This window comes from Giraffa tippelskirchi, chromosome 13 (assembly GCF_054371585.1).
Source record: "Giraffa tippelskirchi isolate mGirTip1 chromosome 13, T2T-mGirTip1v1.2.pri, whole genome shotgun sequence".
Classification (NCBI taxonomy): domain Eukaryota; kingdom Metazoa; phylum Chordata; class Mammalia; order Artiodactyla; family Giraffidae; genus Giraffa; species Giraffa tippelskirchi.
Genome location: NC_137287.1, coordinates 16,477,162 through 16,494,691, shown reverse-complemented (window position 1 = coordinate 16,494,691; position 17,530 = coordinate 16,477,162). Strand labels below are relative to the sequence as shown.

Below are 17,530 nucleotides of genomic sequence, written 5' to 3'. Positions count from 1 at the left end.
GCCTGATCATCCACTGGGCCCAGCTTCTGTCAGTATCCCCCACTGATAAATGCTCTGGTTCCCTATAGCACACTCCCTTAGAAAAGAAAGGCATATACAGGGGAGGCCCAAAAGAGACTATCACGTTTATAATTAAAAGTGATAAGAAGGTGCATCCCCCAGGAGCTGATGTGATGCTCAAAGGATGCCGCAGCCAAAGCTTTACTTACTGGCCACCTGAAAATCCAAACCCTAATCAAGCTTTGGACCAAAGGCAGAAATCAGCCATACCACTTAGCTGGCTAACATAACTTAAAGAGAAGCCACATGCGCCAGAGAAATGGCTCTGCCGAGTCCTGCAGACACAGAAAAAGGCCTCCAAGGAAGTGAAAGCAATGAAGGTCAGTGCAGAGCAGCCAGACATGCAGGGGCAAGCCTGCCGGTTTGGATCAGGAAAATCAGTTTTCATCTTCAAGTTCAGGGGTTAAGTGAAGACGTGGAGAGAGAAAGACTACTCTAGGACCAAAGTACAGCATGTCTCTGAAGCAGAGATCTCACACTTGAATACCCTTCTAATGTACAGCATGCTTTAATGAATATAGCACATGTAGATGAATATAAAATTCAGAAACAGGTTCTAGAAGGTGCTGAGATTCCCAGAAGACCTGAAGTTATCATACCTACATCTCTCTGTTGTTTGAAGCTTCTGTTCAACAAAACTTGCATAAGGAGAGAAATAACAGTGGCGATAAGGAAAAAGCAAGAACTGGAGGTAACACCTGTTAAAGGATCTCTGGGCACTAGATGAGATTTCAGCTCGACTTCTACACACCAAAAGTATGATTGTTTTAATGTTTATGAGTTTTTTTTTAATTAAGTCACAGACTTCTTATAAAAGTTCAACACTGCTGAAATTAAGAGCAAAGCAGGGAGAGGGGTTTCCACAGATGGCCAAAGGAAAGAACATCCATCACTCTGGATTAAAGTGGGCTCTGCTGACTACATCCATTACAGCTAGGTTTGTAGACCCCACCAGTCACTGACCAGTAGGACTGGAGCAAAAAAAAAAGCCAGAACTCAAAGGGAAACATGCAGGCTTGACCAGTCGAGAGTACGAAATCCCTCCTCCCCGCTGGGGTCTGTTCATTATAAATGACTCTTTACAATTCAACACTTCACTTACCTATCTCACGTTTCCTTTCATTGGTTGTACAGTCATGGAAAAACTCTGTCATCAGACTTTCCAATGCCCTGAGAGAGGCTTCTTCAGATGCCTAACAAAGGAATTTGAAAAAAAATCAGCAACTGTATTTTCAGTTCTACTGCTCCTCAGTTCCTTCCAGGTCACATTCAACAGTCAGAGTAATTCACTTCCTCAAAACATCTTGGTTCAACATTCTTCAAATGCATGATATAAGCCAGAAAAACTGCAGGGAATTTCCCACTTGGCTCAGTGCCCAAAGCTTTAGAATACTGTATATATTCATGCTACTGTGCAATTAATTTTCAATTATTTATGCTACGGAAAAAGGGAGCAATAATTTAAAATTTAATTCTGGAAACATACTAAAAGCAAATTAACAGTCCCTGATTTATTTTAGACTGAATAGGTAGAGTGAAGAGATTCAGAGAAGTTAGGGTGCTTTATAGACTATCCGTCAACAATATATTTGCCCCATGTCTGAAGAGCGTTAGTTAGTGGTAGTCACTCAGTTGTGTCCAACTCTTTGAGACTCCATGGATTGTAGCCAACCAGGTTCCTCTGTCCATGAAATTCTCCAGGCAAGACTACTGGAGTAGGTAGCCATTCCCTTCTCCAGGGGATGTTCCTGACCCAGGGCTCAAAGCCGGGTCTCCTGCATTGGAGGCGGATTCTTTACCGTAATATGAGCCACCAGAGACTACTAGCCATATTCTGACTCAGAACAACCGGTAGTCAAACTGCTGCATGGATTTCTGGGGGTTTTGGAAGGGATTTCAGCAGCCAAACATTCCCTCAACTCTCAATCTCACATGAGCAGCCAACAGAGATTAAGGTGCAGCTAAGAGCCAAGCAGAGCAAGGACTCAAAATAAGAGCACCTCCCAATCACAGACCCGCAGAGAGCCATACTCTCAGCTGAACCACCCCGGTGGAGAATGAGAAGAGAGGGGCCGGAGGCTCCCCCAGGGCTCCTCCTCTCCCTTTTCCATGAGGAGCCCCAAACCCACTTCCTCTTCTCTTATTGAAGGTGGGAACATCAAGCGCAGCAATGAACTTGAGTCAACGCTCCTCACATAACCAGTCTACGACAAGGTGAGCACAGGCAGGCCTTTTGTGAATCTTCACTGGCATTAATCTACCATGAGATGATCAGGAGACTACAGCAGTTCTGATTTCTTAATCATCTCTTAATTTCCTCCTTTCCACTCACGTTCCCCATATCCTCTCCACTACCCCCAGAGTGAGAGCTGATCATTGAAACTGCATTTTAAGGGAATTTCCCTGGTGGTCCAGTGGTAAAGAATACACCTTGCAATGCAGGGGACACAGGTTTGATCCCTAGTCAGGGAACTAAGATTCTGCTGCCGGCCCCTGGGTCGCCAACTACTGAGCCTGTGGGCTCTAGAGCCCTTGTATCACAACTAGATAGTCTGTGCGCCACAATGGAAGATCCCGCCTGCCGCAAATAAGACCCATCACAGCCAAATAAACAAACAGGTATTTGTCTAAAAAACTGCATTTTAAAACGATTCCACATTCAAATGTGTCATGTATCAAACTGTAATGTTACCAGGAGCCTCCACTTGGTAACTGGCTTTTGAGAAGACCGAAGAACTTGGGCCATTTCTGTGGGTGAACCAGCACTTCTTAGGGCTGGTACTAATTATAAGGGCTGAATCAGGCTTGCGTCAGCCCATCGACATCAACCAGCACATGTAAGCACAGCGCACAGCACACGGGGGTCACGTTCAAGCAGTGCCAGGCACAGCTGTCCCTCCCATGCTGTGGTCATGGTAACAGCCACGCAATGACAGCTGAACTCTGACATGAGGAGTGACGAATTACTGCTCAACAGTTCTAGCACTTGTGAATCTGAAGGACTTTCTTGTCTGAATTTTACGATAAGTATGCCCTCTATTCCTTTTTCAAACCAATATATCAGCTCAACCGAGAAAAATTATTGGATTGCAAGTTAAGCTGCTTAATTCTAAACTACACAATTTTTTAATGCAGAAATAACCAGAATGTGGGACAAAAATAAGACTGCAATCCTTTTGTGTGTGTGTGTGTGGTGATCAAAATGGCCTCACTGTTCTTACTAACAGATTTTCTAAGTGTTATAAATTCAAATTTCAAAATGAATTTATATAAATAGAAGAATGCATTGGTCTGCTTCATAGATCAACTTGGTGTACCATTTTATCTGAAAAAATGATTTTCTGTTTTTACAAGTTTGTGAGAAGATTTGAAAGAACCAAAGGAAAATCTGCTATGTTAAAGTAACTTTTTGGCAAAAAAAAAAAAAAAAAAAAAAAAACCATAAATCAAGATATATTTCTTGAACTAAAGCCAGCTATTTAGCTAAAATATAAATCAATAGTTTTCTGGAGCCAAAATAAGCTCCTAAACACTAAAGACACATCTTCAAGTCGCACCTGCTCCACAAGTGATTGATTCTTTAATTTTTGGCCGAAGCACGCAGCTTGTGGGGTCTTTACCAGGGATAAAACCTGGGCCCCCTGCAGTGGAAGCATGGAGTCTTAACCACTGGACCACCAGGGAGTCCCTCCACAACTTATTCTTACAGTGAACCACACCAGCGTAGACTAGAAAAAACTTGAACTCACCACATTCAGGCAATCAACTGTCAAGGTTTATTTCAGATGGGTTCTTGAGGCAGAAGTTCATGAACTTGACAATCACTGGCCATATATCAAAGGCTGCTGAACCAAGTCTCTGCCTCCACAGAGAACCCAACTCTATCTCCACTCCAGTCCCAGCACACCCACCCTCATAGCTCCAACCCAAGAAGTTAACATTCCCACAGAAAGGGGAAAGATGAACATCCACCAAAACCATAGGATGTGCTTCTTATCAAATGATGGTCGCTATATGAAAAATCAAACCTCCAAAACCTAATAACCCAGTGCCGTCACCAGGAATTTCTCAACAAGAACAAATAACATGCTGTTTGCATTTTCAATCACTTCTCTAACTGCAAAAGGAATACCTACCCCACAGGGTGTTAAGAGGATCAAATGAAACGCTCCATGTTAAGCTGCTGGGTAAACTCCTAGGAGCTATCTAATTCACAGTATGGCTGCTATCATTTTTATTTAGTCCCAGATACCAAATGAAAGCAGACCAAAGCAAAACAACAGAAGTGGTCAGGCCTCCTCTGAAACTGGAGATTCATGCCCTAAGGGCTTTGTCCCAAATATATTTAATTTAGTGGGGCTTTTCTAACTGGATTTCAAAACACAACTATTTTGAGGGGAAAGAAAGGAGGTTGAGACTTTACCAGGGTCACACAATCAGAACAGAGATATAAAAGATAACATTCAAGACCTGCAAATGGTTGAAGGGATATTGGAGAACTATCCCTAATTGGCAAGATGGCCAGTGGACCCCTTGCCAGTTGTTTTAAGCAGATGGTGAAGCCAGAATTCAGACAGTGATGGGTTAAGAAATTAGTGGTAAGTAAGTACATGGGACTACACTTTCAAGTAATAAAAGGACAAAGAAATAAAACAAAACCAAGTGCCCCGATGTGGTAGGAAGAGAGGTTTCAACTCCCAAAGGCTATTTAAGCGCTGCACTGATTAACTGACGAAGAACATTCAGAATTCAGACACACCTGACTGCTTCCCATCCTGGACAGGATTTAAGACCCAGATCTTACAGAACAAAAAAACAAAGTCAGCTCAAAACCAAGCGAGGCACATTCCATACACAAAAAATTTCAGTTACATGGCAGATATAAAATGTAAGAGGTAAAACAATAAAGCTTCTAGAAAATATAGATCATCCTCATGACCCTGGGGTAGCGAAAAAATTGTTGAAAACACTAAACAAAAAGATTGGTAAATGGAAATAGTCAACAAATGGCACCATGAAGAGTGTAAAAGAAAGCCACAAAATGGGAAAAGATATCACCAATATGGGTAACAGAGAACTTAGTGTAAAATAACTTCTACAAATCAATAAGGAAAAGATAAATGACTCAATTTTTTTCAACAGGCTAATAGTTATAAAAGAGGACACTCCAAAAGCTGATACATAGAACAACCTCATTAGTCATCATAGAAATGTAAATTAAAAACAAGATAATGCCACAAATCTACTAGAATGGCTAAAGTTTAAAAGACAGTAACAGGTATTGCTGAAGATGCTGCTGGTGGGACTATAAACCAGTATAACCATTTTGGAAAAAGAACACATGCATACTTTATGACCCTGTAATTCTACTACTTGACAATATATCCAACAGAAATCTGTACCCCAAAAAATGTACACAAATGTTCACAATACCACTATTCATAATATCCAAAGAGTCCAAAGAACCCAATGTCCACCACCAGTGGGATGGATAAGTTGTGATTTATTCACCAGGAAGATGTTAAAATAGTAAGAATGAATGAATATTGCTTCATACAACAACATAGGTGAGTTTCACAAAGCTGAATGAAAGAAGCCAAGAAGCATCCAACCTTCATTATTTGTTTTATGCTAACTTTTAAAAATGAGCAAAACAAATCCATGGTGTTACAGAATGCATGCATGCTCAGTTGTGTCTGACTCTTTGCGACCCATCAACTGCAGCCTGCCAGGCTTCGCTGTCTGTGGAATTTTCCAGGCAAGAATACTGGAGTGGGTTGCCATTTCCTACTCTAGGGGATCTTCCCGACCCAGGGATCAAACCCATGTCTCTTGTGTTTCCTGCATTAGCAGGCGGGTTCTTTACCACTGAGCCACCTGGGAAGCCCTATAATCAGAAGAGTAATTATTAGCCTTTGGGGAGGAGGGATTCTGGGATGCTGGTAATATTCTATTTTCTTGATCTGAAAGTTACACAAGGATGACTGCTTTATGCACTTTGTACGTACATACACAGAAGTTTTGAAACTTGAATACTTATTTTTAACATTCAGGTTGGTGTCTGCAGACTCTGATTTTAGAAACTGTTTTTTCCTCTAATAGCACAATTATTAAGAGCAGTTTGGGGACCCAGAGGTGAAGTCTGAGCATGAGACTCCTAGATTCCTAAGAATCATCACCTATTTCTCCTCAAAGCTGCAAGGATGACAACAGAAAGTACTACAATCCCATAAGTCTGTATTTCCCTTAGACTTCCCTCAATAGCAAATTTAGACAGGATGGTGAATTAAATGTGGCTCATAATACACTCGTGGAGACCTATGTACATATCTAAAAAAAATCTTTTGTGTCCCAGAAAGAGTTAAAATCTGCCAAGTGGAGCTTTCAACTGTGCCTGCCTTAACTTTATCTGCTTATTTATGGCACTGCTCATGGTCTAGCAGTTCAGAGGCTATCCTATATGACTGACTGATTTATTAAGTCAACCAAGACTCACAATCATCTAAAACTTACCAAAAAAAATTTGAGAGACGAGGAAGGTCCACATAATTTGAAATCTTCTGACTCTTCCCTCACTACCACTTCTACCAGGCCCTAATCCCCTCCTGCCTAGATTACTGGAACTTTTTACCTAGTCATCCTAATGTCAGCTTTCCCAATTCCAATTCCATCTGTACTTCACTACCAGATAAATGCTTCTAAATAGCCATTTTCTGCCCCAGTTAACCTAAATCTAGCTTTCAAGAGACTTTATATCTGGCCCAACTGAGATGTTAACTCTTCAAGAAACAAATAATCTCAATATTCACTAAGTAATGAATACTGCATTAGGTCCTTGAGATACAAAAAACTGTCCTTGACTTCCAAGAACTGGAGATGGCCTGGGGGGTCAGTGGCGGAGGGTAGAGACTGGGGAAAAAAAAGCAGAATATGATGGTTTATATCCTACAGTAGTGACATATGGATAAATAGCTTTAGGAGCCCAAACAGAACTCTGAGAGACACAGGGAAAGCTTCATAGAGATGACAAAATACTTTGGGATTTGAAGAATGCAGACACGTTTACTAGGAGCAAAGCGTGCCTATGCCTGATTCACTGTTACTCACCACAGGAAGCCATCACTCCAGTCTGAATACTCATGGTCTCCAGAACAAACAGCTATTCCCATCCTGCATTTGCTCCTTGGTCAGGTGGCGCTAGTGGTGAAGAACTCACCTGCCAATGCAGGAGATGTAAAAGACTCGAGTAGGATCTCTGGGTCAGGAAGATCCCCTGAAGAGGGGTACGGCAACCCACTCCAGTCTGGAGAATCCCATGGACAGACGAGCATGACAGGATACAGTCCATAGGGTCGCACAGGGTCAGACAAAACTGAAGCAATTTAGCACGTACACACTGCAATTCATAGTTCAACCTTCATGAAATTTCTTACGAAGTTTTCAGTACAGATCCCTCCCTTGTTTTCATCTTCCGTATTTCCTTGTAAGCGGTATCACAGAATTTTGCCCATGGCACTGTTCTCTGCTCACTGCAGAATGGCACCATTAAAGAGCACAAGCTCTGGTGTCGGGTTCCTTGGGTTCAAATGAGAGCACACCTCAACCTCGGCCTAGTTATTCAACCTGTCACTCTTTCTCCTCTTACGCACAACTGGGAATAATAAGAGAACCTAACCCATGGGATTGTTGTGAGGATTAAATAAAATAATCTGTGTAAAGCATACAGTAAACATAATGCCAGGAATAAAGTAAGAATGTGAAGTCACATCTGTACCTGTTAGTAATTCATAGATATCAGGCCTCTTTCTCTAATGAGAACATAAAACTGTCTGGAAAGAGATTCTGCCTAATATGTTCCTATTTCCTGTTAACAGCCAGTATGGTAGGAGTAGTAGTGACAGTCGCTCGGTCATGTCCGACTCTTGGCAAACCCGTGGACTGTAGCCCGCCAGGCTCCTTTGTCCGTGGGATTCACCAGGCAAGAATACTGGAGTGGGTTGCCATTCCCTTCTCCAGGGGATCTTCTCAACCCAGGGACAGAATCTGGGTTTCCCGCATTGCAGGCAGATTCTTTACCATCTGAGCCACAGGGAAGCCAGTATGGACTGGCACTCAAGTATCTTACAGACCAAACTCAGGAGAGTAAAAGGAACAAGTAGACTGTTGATATCAGTTTTCATTTCTCAGAAATAATGGTAATTCCTCCAAATTCAAGATACATATGACTGTGCTTTAATTTCCCCCTTTGAAGAGCTCTGATCATAATGATTTTTGCTCAAAAGCACTCAATGATTATGTTCTGAAAACCAGGAGACTAATAATTTATCTTAAAAACGCTGAGACTGACAATGGATAATATTGTGCTTTGTCTCCTAAGACAAGACATCTAGATGACAGTTTTCTCAAATCCTGATTAATCTGCAATGTTTTACCTAATTGCCTCTAGAATACCCCTCTGTAAAGCATAATCTTTTTATAAAATTGGTAATGGAAAAAAAAATGACTTTTTTTAAAAGAAGGTTGTTAATCAAGCTTTTTGTCACCTTTGCCAAGAGCTACATTTTGTCTATTCTTCAATGAGGTGAATCACATGAGCCTTCTGTACTCAGGTTCATGCTTCTTGATAGTAAACCTAAATATGAGGGCGAGCATATAGCAGAGCCCGAGCTCAAAGACTCCCACAACAGATCTAGAACATTTTACTACTCTAGTTGCTTCTATCTAAAAAAGGTTTCGGAGAAAAGTGATTCTATACTAACTGCTGACCAAGGTTAAAAATGCAAAGTGCAAAAGACACCTGGTGTGTTAATAAGAGATTTAATCCAACCTCATGTAAACTCTGGAAGCTAAGAGGATTACCATGGATGTCTAAACTCTCAAAAGAAAATTCACATTCTTCCCTGCACCCTTCACCACTGCAAAGAAAACTGATGAGGGAAAATCTCCTTGGCCTTTAGGCTTGCATATAAATATGAGATGAAATACCAAGCTTAAAATAACACACAATGGAAATCAACGTGACATCCATCCGTCCATCCCTTCCTGCAGGCAGTTCACAACGCCAGGAAGCACACCAGGGAAGACCCAGGCAGGAGAAGGGTGCGCAGAACAAGACTTCTCACCCATCCCATCACTGCTCTTTGTTTTTTAAAGGACAGTGTCTGCAGATTGAGACACAAACTAAATAAACCATGATGAAGTAGAAAACTCATTTTATTTCTCTAAAAGCAAACTGATGAAACCAGTTGAATCTTCAAAGTCTAACACTCCGGTTGTTGAATGCTGAGGCAAGAGATACATAGTGAAGTAATTAAGTAATATAGAAAAGTTGCAGGGCAGGGGTGGGGGGTGGGGGACACATTTTCTACTGATGGAAATACAGGGAGAGCCACACCATGTTCTGGGAAAACAAAGCCCAGGCAGATGTACTTATCACAACTCTATGAACATGTGTCTGCAACTAACTACTGAAGTTATATATGTGCCTACAAAGGCTCCTGGCTGTCTCGCCTACAGCTTAAATCTGAATGATATTTGCCCTTTGAGAGTCACTACAGACCTAACTTTGTATGATATCATCATGCAGATATTTAATATTTGATTAAAACATATACTGCAGCTACACCTAAACATATTTCTAACCATCAAAAGGCACCTTTCTGCTTTAGTCTAAATCTACAATAAAGTTGATCAACGGCAAGACATCCCCCCTCCCGCTCCCAGTATTTCTTGGGTCTGCAGAAAGTGCTCAGTCAGATTCTGTTTCTTCCATGAACAAAAGGCTCTGCTGACAGCTGAGGACTGGGAGTGAGGAGCAGTATGACAGCCCAGCGTCTGGGCCAGGAAGCCCAACTGGTCCCACCACGGTCATGAGAAAGTCAAAGCAGTGTATTCTGTCCCCACGGGGACCAATTAGAGGAAACATCTCGTACCCAGAAGACAGTGTGTTTTATGTTGGGAAACTTTATCCCTGTACTACTGGACAAGCTATAAAAACAAGAGGCACCAATTAGCTACGAATGGACAGGTGCACTGGTTTCAAAAATGTCCAGCAAATCTAAAGAAAACTATGGAGTCATCACAAGTAACTCATACCTGATTCTAGACTAGATACTGCACTGGAGGGGGGTAGAAAATGCTATAAATAACTTAATTTGGCAAACTGACAAAATTGGAATACAGATGGTAGATCAGATAAAACTACTGAATCGATGTTATATTAATTAAAGTTGACAGCTGCACCATGGTTATGTAAGAGAATATTTCTATTAGGAAATACACTATATAGGGGCAATGGACCATGACATAGGCAACTTACTCTCAAATGATTCAGAAAATATCATGTGTATGTATACATATGCTGCTGCTGCTGCTAAGTCGCTTCAGTCGTGTCCGACTCTTAGCGACCCCACGGACTGTAGCCTACCAGGCTCCTCCGTCCATGGGATTTTCCAAGCAAGAGTACTGGAGTGCGGTGCCATTGCCTTCTCCGTATACATATGCATATATACACATATATAATAGATACACATAGAGAGGAAGTGCAAATAATAAAGCAAACACGGCAAAATGTTAACAAAAGGTGAGTTTGTAGAAAGAGTGTTAAGCGTGTTCTTGGTACCACTCTTTCTCTGCCAGATTTCTGTCAGTTTGAAATTTTTCCAAATAAAGTTTCTTAAAATCTCATCTGTTGGATTGGTACCCTCCATCTTGCTTCACATTGCTCCAAGTTAGCTGGTCAAAGAGGAAAGAAAAAGTGAGAAGAGAATACAATAAGGGAACAAATTATTTTACTTTCTCAGATGCCAGATTTATTATCTCACACTGTTTCTGAAAAAGGATAATACCTAGGTCAGACATTAAAAATTTTGCATCTGCTGGTTGGACAAGAATCACACCCCACTAGGAGCTAAAATACATACAATTTATATCCTTATTTACTTATATTCTCGTCAGAAGGCTTTAATTAGACAGCCAAAAAAGCAAATGATAAAAATAGTTATTCTGCAAGAAACTGTCTAAAATAAATGAGTAATACAGCCAAGACTAGGCTCTCTCTTCACAATCCCATCTGCTTCTCTTTCCCAGGTACATATTCCAGGACGAATGTTTACATCTGCATGCGGAGTCAATTAAACTCAAAAGATACTCACTGAGCACATTTTAACACAAGGCATGCTACCAAGAATTCCTAAATCAGGACCATGGAATCTTAAGAGAGAAATAAACCCCCGAGAACAGCAAGTCAACCTTCTTTTATAGATCAGGAAAATAAAGCTCAGAGAGAGAATCGTGCCCAAAGTCGGCCAGCTATTGGTCAAGTCACTGGGCAGGGCCACCAGAGTCCCTTCCCAGCCATGGCTCCTCTACCCCTTAAAGAAGTGCAGAGGAGTTCTGCTCCAAGGGCTGTAGGGATGATGAATGACCTGGTGTTACCCTGCCTCTGAAGAAATCAGGAAGTGGATGGGTGAGGGGTTGATGAACCACCGTAAAAACAGGTAGCAAACGTGAATCACAATTACCACTACAGCTCAAACGTAAACGATTTCATTTCATTGTTGTTACCACCTGAACTGTTTAAGAGCATGTCTCCTGTAAAACCCATACCATGTTCCTCCTAAATTACTCTGAAACAGAACTGGCTTTCTAAGTAAGAGTTAAAATAACATTTGCTTGAAATTTTGGCAAGTATCTCCAGGCTGTATTACAGAGTGCTGGAATCTGGGAGAGCATAATCACTTCCTTTCCCTCGCCCTAGTTCTATCCATTGATATATAATCATTTCCTTTCCCTCACCCTGGTTCTATCCATTGATATATAATCTCAAGAGACGAAGTACAGATCAAAGTCTAACGTCCTCCTCAGGATGGGCAAAGCTGCAGCCTCCTTCCTATTCTGAACTGCTCCAGCCTGCCCAGGTCCAGCCACGACAGGAAGGCAGGACACAGAGCAACATGAGCTTCTCCTGCGGGGAGGCAGGTGAAAGGTTTGAAAGCTGGGTGGTTTTGATGCAATGACTTTGCACCTGGTAGATGTGGGCCATGTTGCTAGGCTCCCTCCCCCCACGCATTCATTATAAACAAATCAGTGATCAATCTCTCCTGTAGGAAGGAAAAAACGTGAGGAGAGAGAGAGAGCCCAGAAGAATGTGCTCCAATACAACTCCCACCTCGGGTACAGACGACAATCCCCCAAATGGGCACCAAAGCAGGAATGAAGGGACACAGAAAAGGAGCTCTTTACATGGGAAATGACTGAACAGGCTTCATGCGAGCCAGTGCTGATACTGAGAGGTCCTCGGCCACAGAGAAAATGCCAGGTGAGAGGCAGCCCCCGCTCCAGAGTACAGCCTACATGACTTTGGGCAAATCCTGCAAGCTGTTGGACAAGCATCCTTGGACTAAATGCAATCAGGTGTGTGTCATGCAGTTGATGATGAAAGGAAAATGCAAAGTGTTAGTTGCTCAGCTGTGTTCGACTCTTTGAGACCCCATGGACTGTTGCCCGCCAGGCTCCTCCGTCCATGGAATTCTCCAGGCAGGAATACTGGAATCCTGAAATCCTCCCTTTGCCAGAGGATCTCCCCAACCCACGGATCGAACCCAGGTCTCCTGCAATGCAGGCAGATTCTTTACTGTCTGAGCCACCAGGGAAGTTGATGATAAAGCACTATGTAAATGTTAGTTAATACAGTCATCCCTCTCTCACTATACATTATTCTCAGCCCACCCTCCACGTTTGGATTTGCTTTTATAGAGACAAAGTCCCCTAAGTTGTCATCAGCTTGACCTCCTCAATACACCGTGCACCACCTTAATACTGTAATTCTTAATTTATGATCAGTCACATTACTCTAAGGCTCTCAAAGTACCATTGCCAACTACCCAAGGGTGCTGATGTATCCCATACAACATAAATCACAATGCCCATGAGAGCAGTTGCCGGAGGAGCTCTGAGGGTGCTGCATGCTTCAGGAAGTGTGATGCTGCTGCACAAGCAGAGATGTGTGCTTGGTAGGAAGTGATGCTTCCTGGCTGGGGGCTCTAAACGCTCCTCCCGTCACCACAGATGACCACGAGCCACCAGGAAAGAAGACACCATGCACTCTGGTAAGAGCAACTCTCTCGGCCAGGGACTCTCCTGGGTGCTGGGTTCCGCACAGCACTACTAGTCGACTCAGCTGTCTTGTAAGTTTTACTTTCAAGAATCAGCTTGGTACTCATACTGCGATTTTTTTTTTTAAGCTATAACTTTTACAATATGGAAAGCTACGGTAATGTCGAAACTCTACATGATTCTGTGCCTCTAGCCCTTTGAAGATTCACTGGGTTACAAAGGCAGAACAGTGGCAGTTCCAGTGGTGTTTTTTGGGGGGGCTGGGGGGAGTGGGGGAAGTGGAGGTGGGAGGTACACAGGAGAAAGGAAGTGGATACTTAGCTCCTGTCCAGTTGTCTGACCTGCCAGGAACCCTGGCCTTGCTCACATCCCTGGGTAAGGCAGGGATGACTCAACAGCTTTCCACCAGCCTCCAATCCCCATGTAACAGGAACAACTAGCTGGAAACAGGAGCACATTATGGCCCTTTTCACGGTTCGCAACTGGGGTAAGGAGAGGAAGAGAGGGAAAGAGAAAGCGCTGCTTTTGATTCCCACCTCTCAGCTCTGCTCCTCACTATGGGCAACAGCTCAAAGCCGAGGGGTAGAAATTCCACACCTCTGCACCTGTGTGCGCCCTTTCACCGTTACTGGGAAGGCTGGATACTCCCGATCCTGGGAACGCCTTAAAAGTGAGTTGTTTGTCACAGCATAACCACGAGGGGTATGGGCTCTCCAGATCTGTGTCTGACCTCTAACCTGTGTCTGACCTCTAACTTCACCACTTACTTGGTGCATGACCTTGAACAAATGACTTCATCTCTCTGAGCCTCAGGTATTTCACTTGCAAAATGGATTTACACCAGTCTCCCCCAAAGCCAGGTAGTTACGAGAAGTCAAGGACATAACATACAAATCCATCGGCACCCTTAACCATATAGGAGCAAAACTATTTCACTATTTATTTCATTGATGAGTCAGTAATCTTTAAAAAAAAAAGGAAGATACCAAAGAAACAAAAATTCCAAATAAGAGTCAACTAAATGCTCATAAAAATTCCAAGAATGCCACCATCTTCACCAGGGCTACAAACAAAGAATCTAAGAATGGTGCCATCATCTTCCAGGCTTCTGTTTGTGTTTGGGACAACATGGGTTGGAACCAAATCCATGATTGCAGCAGCAAAAGCTGTTTGGTTTGCTTTTGTTTTTTAAGGAAATAATATTACACAGAATCCCAATACATAATACAGACTCAATCAGAGACTGCTGAATTAACAGGGATGAACAGGAGAACTGAAACGCCTATCCAGCATTCGGGACCTCTCCAAAAAACCACCACACTAAAACTCCTAGCATTAAAGCCCTTCCAGCTTTGATTCAGGTTCCACCAAGTCTGGCAAGTTTTCTTCAGGTAATAAATGGTTGCTAAAAGACTGGTTTACAAATTCTCTAAGTATCCTTCAACTGGAAGCCTCTCACCACCACCCAGGGTCTTTGCTAACTGACCATCACGGGTGATCAAGTCACCCCATCACCTGGACTTGACCTGCCCCTTGGACTTCACCCTGCCCACACTCCCTCCTCCAGTTTCCTCACCTATCCTGGGCCCCAGCTAGACCCAGCTTCTCCACATAACACATCCATGTCTTCACAGATGCCATTCCCACCTTCTCTATCTAGAGAACTCCTATCTATGCATTTTTCAAGACTCCTTGAAAAACGGCACCACCTCCTTGAAACCTACTGAAGTTCCCCCGGCTGGGCCAGTCATTGCTTGTGGGCTTCCTAATGACCTCTTTGACTTGCATGCAATGCTGGTGAGATTGAAAACCAGTACCGCCACAACTGAAGACGATTTAGCAACATCTACAAAAATTTAAATGCATAGACAGCTTCATCCAGCAAGTATACTTTCAACAGTTCCCCCCACTTCAAAGTTTATGTGTGAAAGATCTTCAGATCAACACTTTATAAAACAAAAGATTGGAAACAACCTAAATTTCCATCAAAGCAAGATTAGTTAAATAAGGTACATCCACATCATGGAAATACTATGCAACTGTGAAACAATATACCAGTAAGTAGAGTATGCTAGCCACTAGCAGAGGTAGAGTGGCTAAGAGAAAAATACACACATATACACACACACGCGCACATGCTCTCTCTCTCTCTCTCATTTACACTGGTAATGATGGATGCTGCTAAAGAAGAGAATGGAGTACTGGGGGCAGGGGAACAGAAAGAGGCCGACTTTTCTCTGTACACTCTATTGCATCATTTAAATTTTGTACCGTGTTCACTTGTTTAAAAAGAGAGAGACAGAACGAAAGAAAAAAGAAATTTCCTGCTAGGTCCCTCCAGTGGCCTGGAATGCATAGGCAGAGACTACTTCCAATTCATCTCTATTCCCAGGGTCTACCTAAGCACACTGCTGCTGCAGCTAAGTCGCTTCAGTCGTGTCCGACTCTGTGCGACCCCACAGACGGCAGCCCACCAGGCTCCTCCGTCCCCGGGATTCTCCAGGCAAGAACACTGGAGTGAGTTGCCATTTTCTTCTCCAACGCATGAAAGTGAAGTTGCTCAGTCGTGTCCGACTCTTCACGACCCCATGGACTGCAGCCCACCAGGCCCCTCCACCCACGGGATTTTCCAGACAAGAGTACTGGAGCGGGTTGCCATTGCCTTCTCAGACCTAAGCACACAGCAGGCACTTAATAAACACTTGTCACGGGAGTTATTTTAATTCTTTATCTTATATTAAGTGAAGCTGTAAACTAGTTACTCAATGGTGATAACTTAAAAAGCTAACATTTACTTAGCACTTGGTATGTACCAGGCACTGTACATGTGTTAGTTGCTCAGTCGTGTCCAACTCTTTGCCATCCCATGGACTACAGCCCACCAGGCTCCTCTGTCCACGGGATTCTCCAGGCAAGAATGCTGGAGTGGGTTGCCATGCCCTTCTCCAGGAGATCTTCCCAACCCAGGGATCGAACCTGGGTCTCCTACATTGCAGGCAGTTTCTTTACCGACTGAGCCACCAGGGAAGCCCTGTCCTAACTTGGTGCTTGGTGTATTTATGGAACCATATGTAGCTTCTGTGGTAAATTCTTCTGTGGGCAAGTTAGTATCTTGTTTTCATTCGTCAACAAGTTAATCACTTCCCCAGAGTGTCCTAATAAACTGGCATCAACTCCTTTAATCCTCATAACAATCCCACTGTACAGATGAGGAAACAGAAGCCCAAAAGGATTAATTAACTTGTCCCAGGTCATATACGTGGTTAAGTGCAAGAGCCAGGATTCAAACTCGGGCCCCAAACCCATGTTGTTAAACAAGAGGTTATACTAGTCTTCAGATATCTAGGAATGTATTAAAATCACTAAACACTAAATGCACTCCTTTCTGAATACTTGCTGCAAAAATCTGTCCTTAACTGCTTAATCATAAGCAATGCTGAAATAAAATGAGGTCACTGCCTACTTGGGGGACTGAGGTATCTCTAACCCAAGTGCAGATCATTGGCTTTGCTGATTCACACTGACCCCACCCACTCTGGGAAAGTGATTAACGTGCTGACTAATGAAAACAAGACACTGACTTGCCCACAGAAGAATTTACCACGGAAGCTATATATGGGTCCATAAATACAATCCTCTATCTACACTAAGCATTCCATCTCAGTGAGTATCTGATCAAACTCTGAAGGCCCTTGGAAAAACTTCTATGTGAAAAATGAAAAACCAAACACACAAAACTTCCCCCACTTCCCAGGACTTCCAGCGAAGAGCTCAAACATGAAAAACAGATGCCCCTGGCCCCTCTCTGTCTTTCCTTGCTGTCCCCAATACCAATCTTACTTCTAGGCAAAAATTCACCCATTTCCTGAGTTCTTGTGTATTAGATACTGTCACAAACTTATTTTTAGGCTATTTTGTTGCTTTTTTTTTTTTTATGACACAGAGGGAAGCACCTTACCTAAAGTTCTTCAAATCATGCTGCTGTAGAGGTTAACTTCAAGAAGGGCTTCCTATGTATTCCCAGCCATGGAATGTGCTTTCATTTCATTGGCTTTCACTCTCCAAGCACCATACTCTATCTTTGTCCTTATTTTAGGTTCCCTCCTCCCCGCAAGGCCTGTCACCCTCTGTCACCAACAACAATCATAAACTAGGGATGGAAAATCTTGACCAACTAAATACGCTGGATTAAGACTGTTTAGCAGATGGACTGTCAATTTTCAAACTCTAATATTAATACATAGATTCAATTTGAATTTTACTTAATCTAATTCATCTTTTTTTCTGCTTTAGAAGATACTGAGAGGCCACATATACTGTGAGAACCGGAATATTTCCTGCCATGTCAATAAAC

General features: G+C 42.7%; 1 protein-coding gene across 3 annotated transcripts in view; it reads right to left on the bottom strand.

Annotated features, from left to right (window-relative positions):
• XPO6 (exportin 6) overlaps nt 1–17,530 on the bottom strand; it is a 110,688-nt gene that overhangs the window by 72,748 nt on the left and 20,410 nt on the right. For all 3 annotated transcript variants that reach the window (XM_081553370.1, XM_081553371.1, XM_081553372.1), the window contains exon 2: nt 1,163–1,253. In XM_081553370.1, the coding sequence (XP_081409496.1) occupies nt 1,163–1,253 (91 nt within the window). The remainder of the gene's footprint in view (nt 1–1,162; nt 1,254–17,530) is intronic.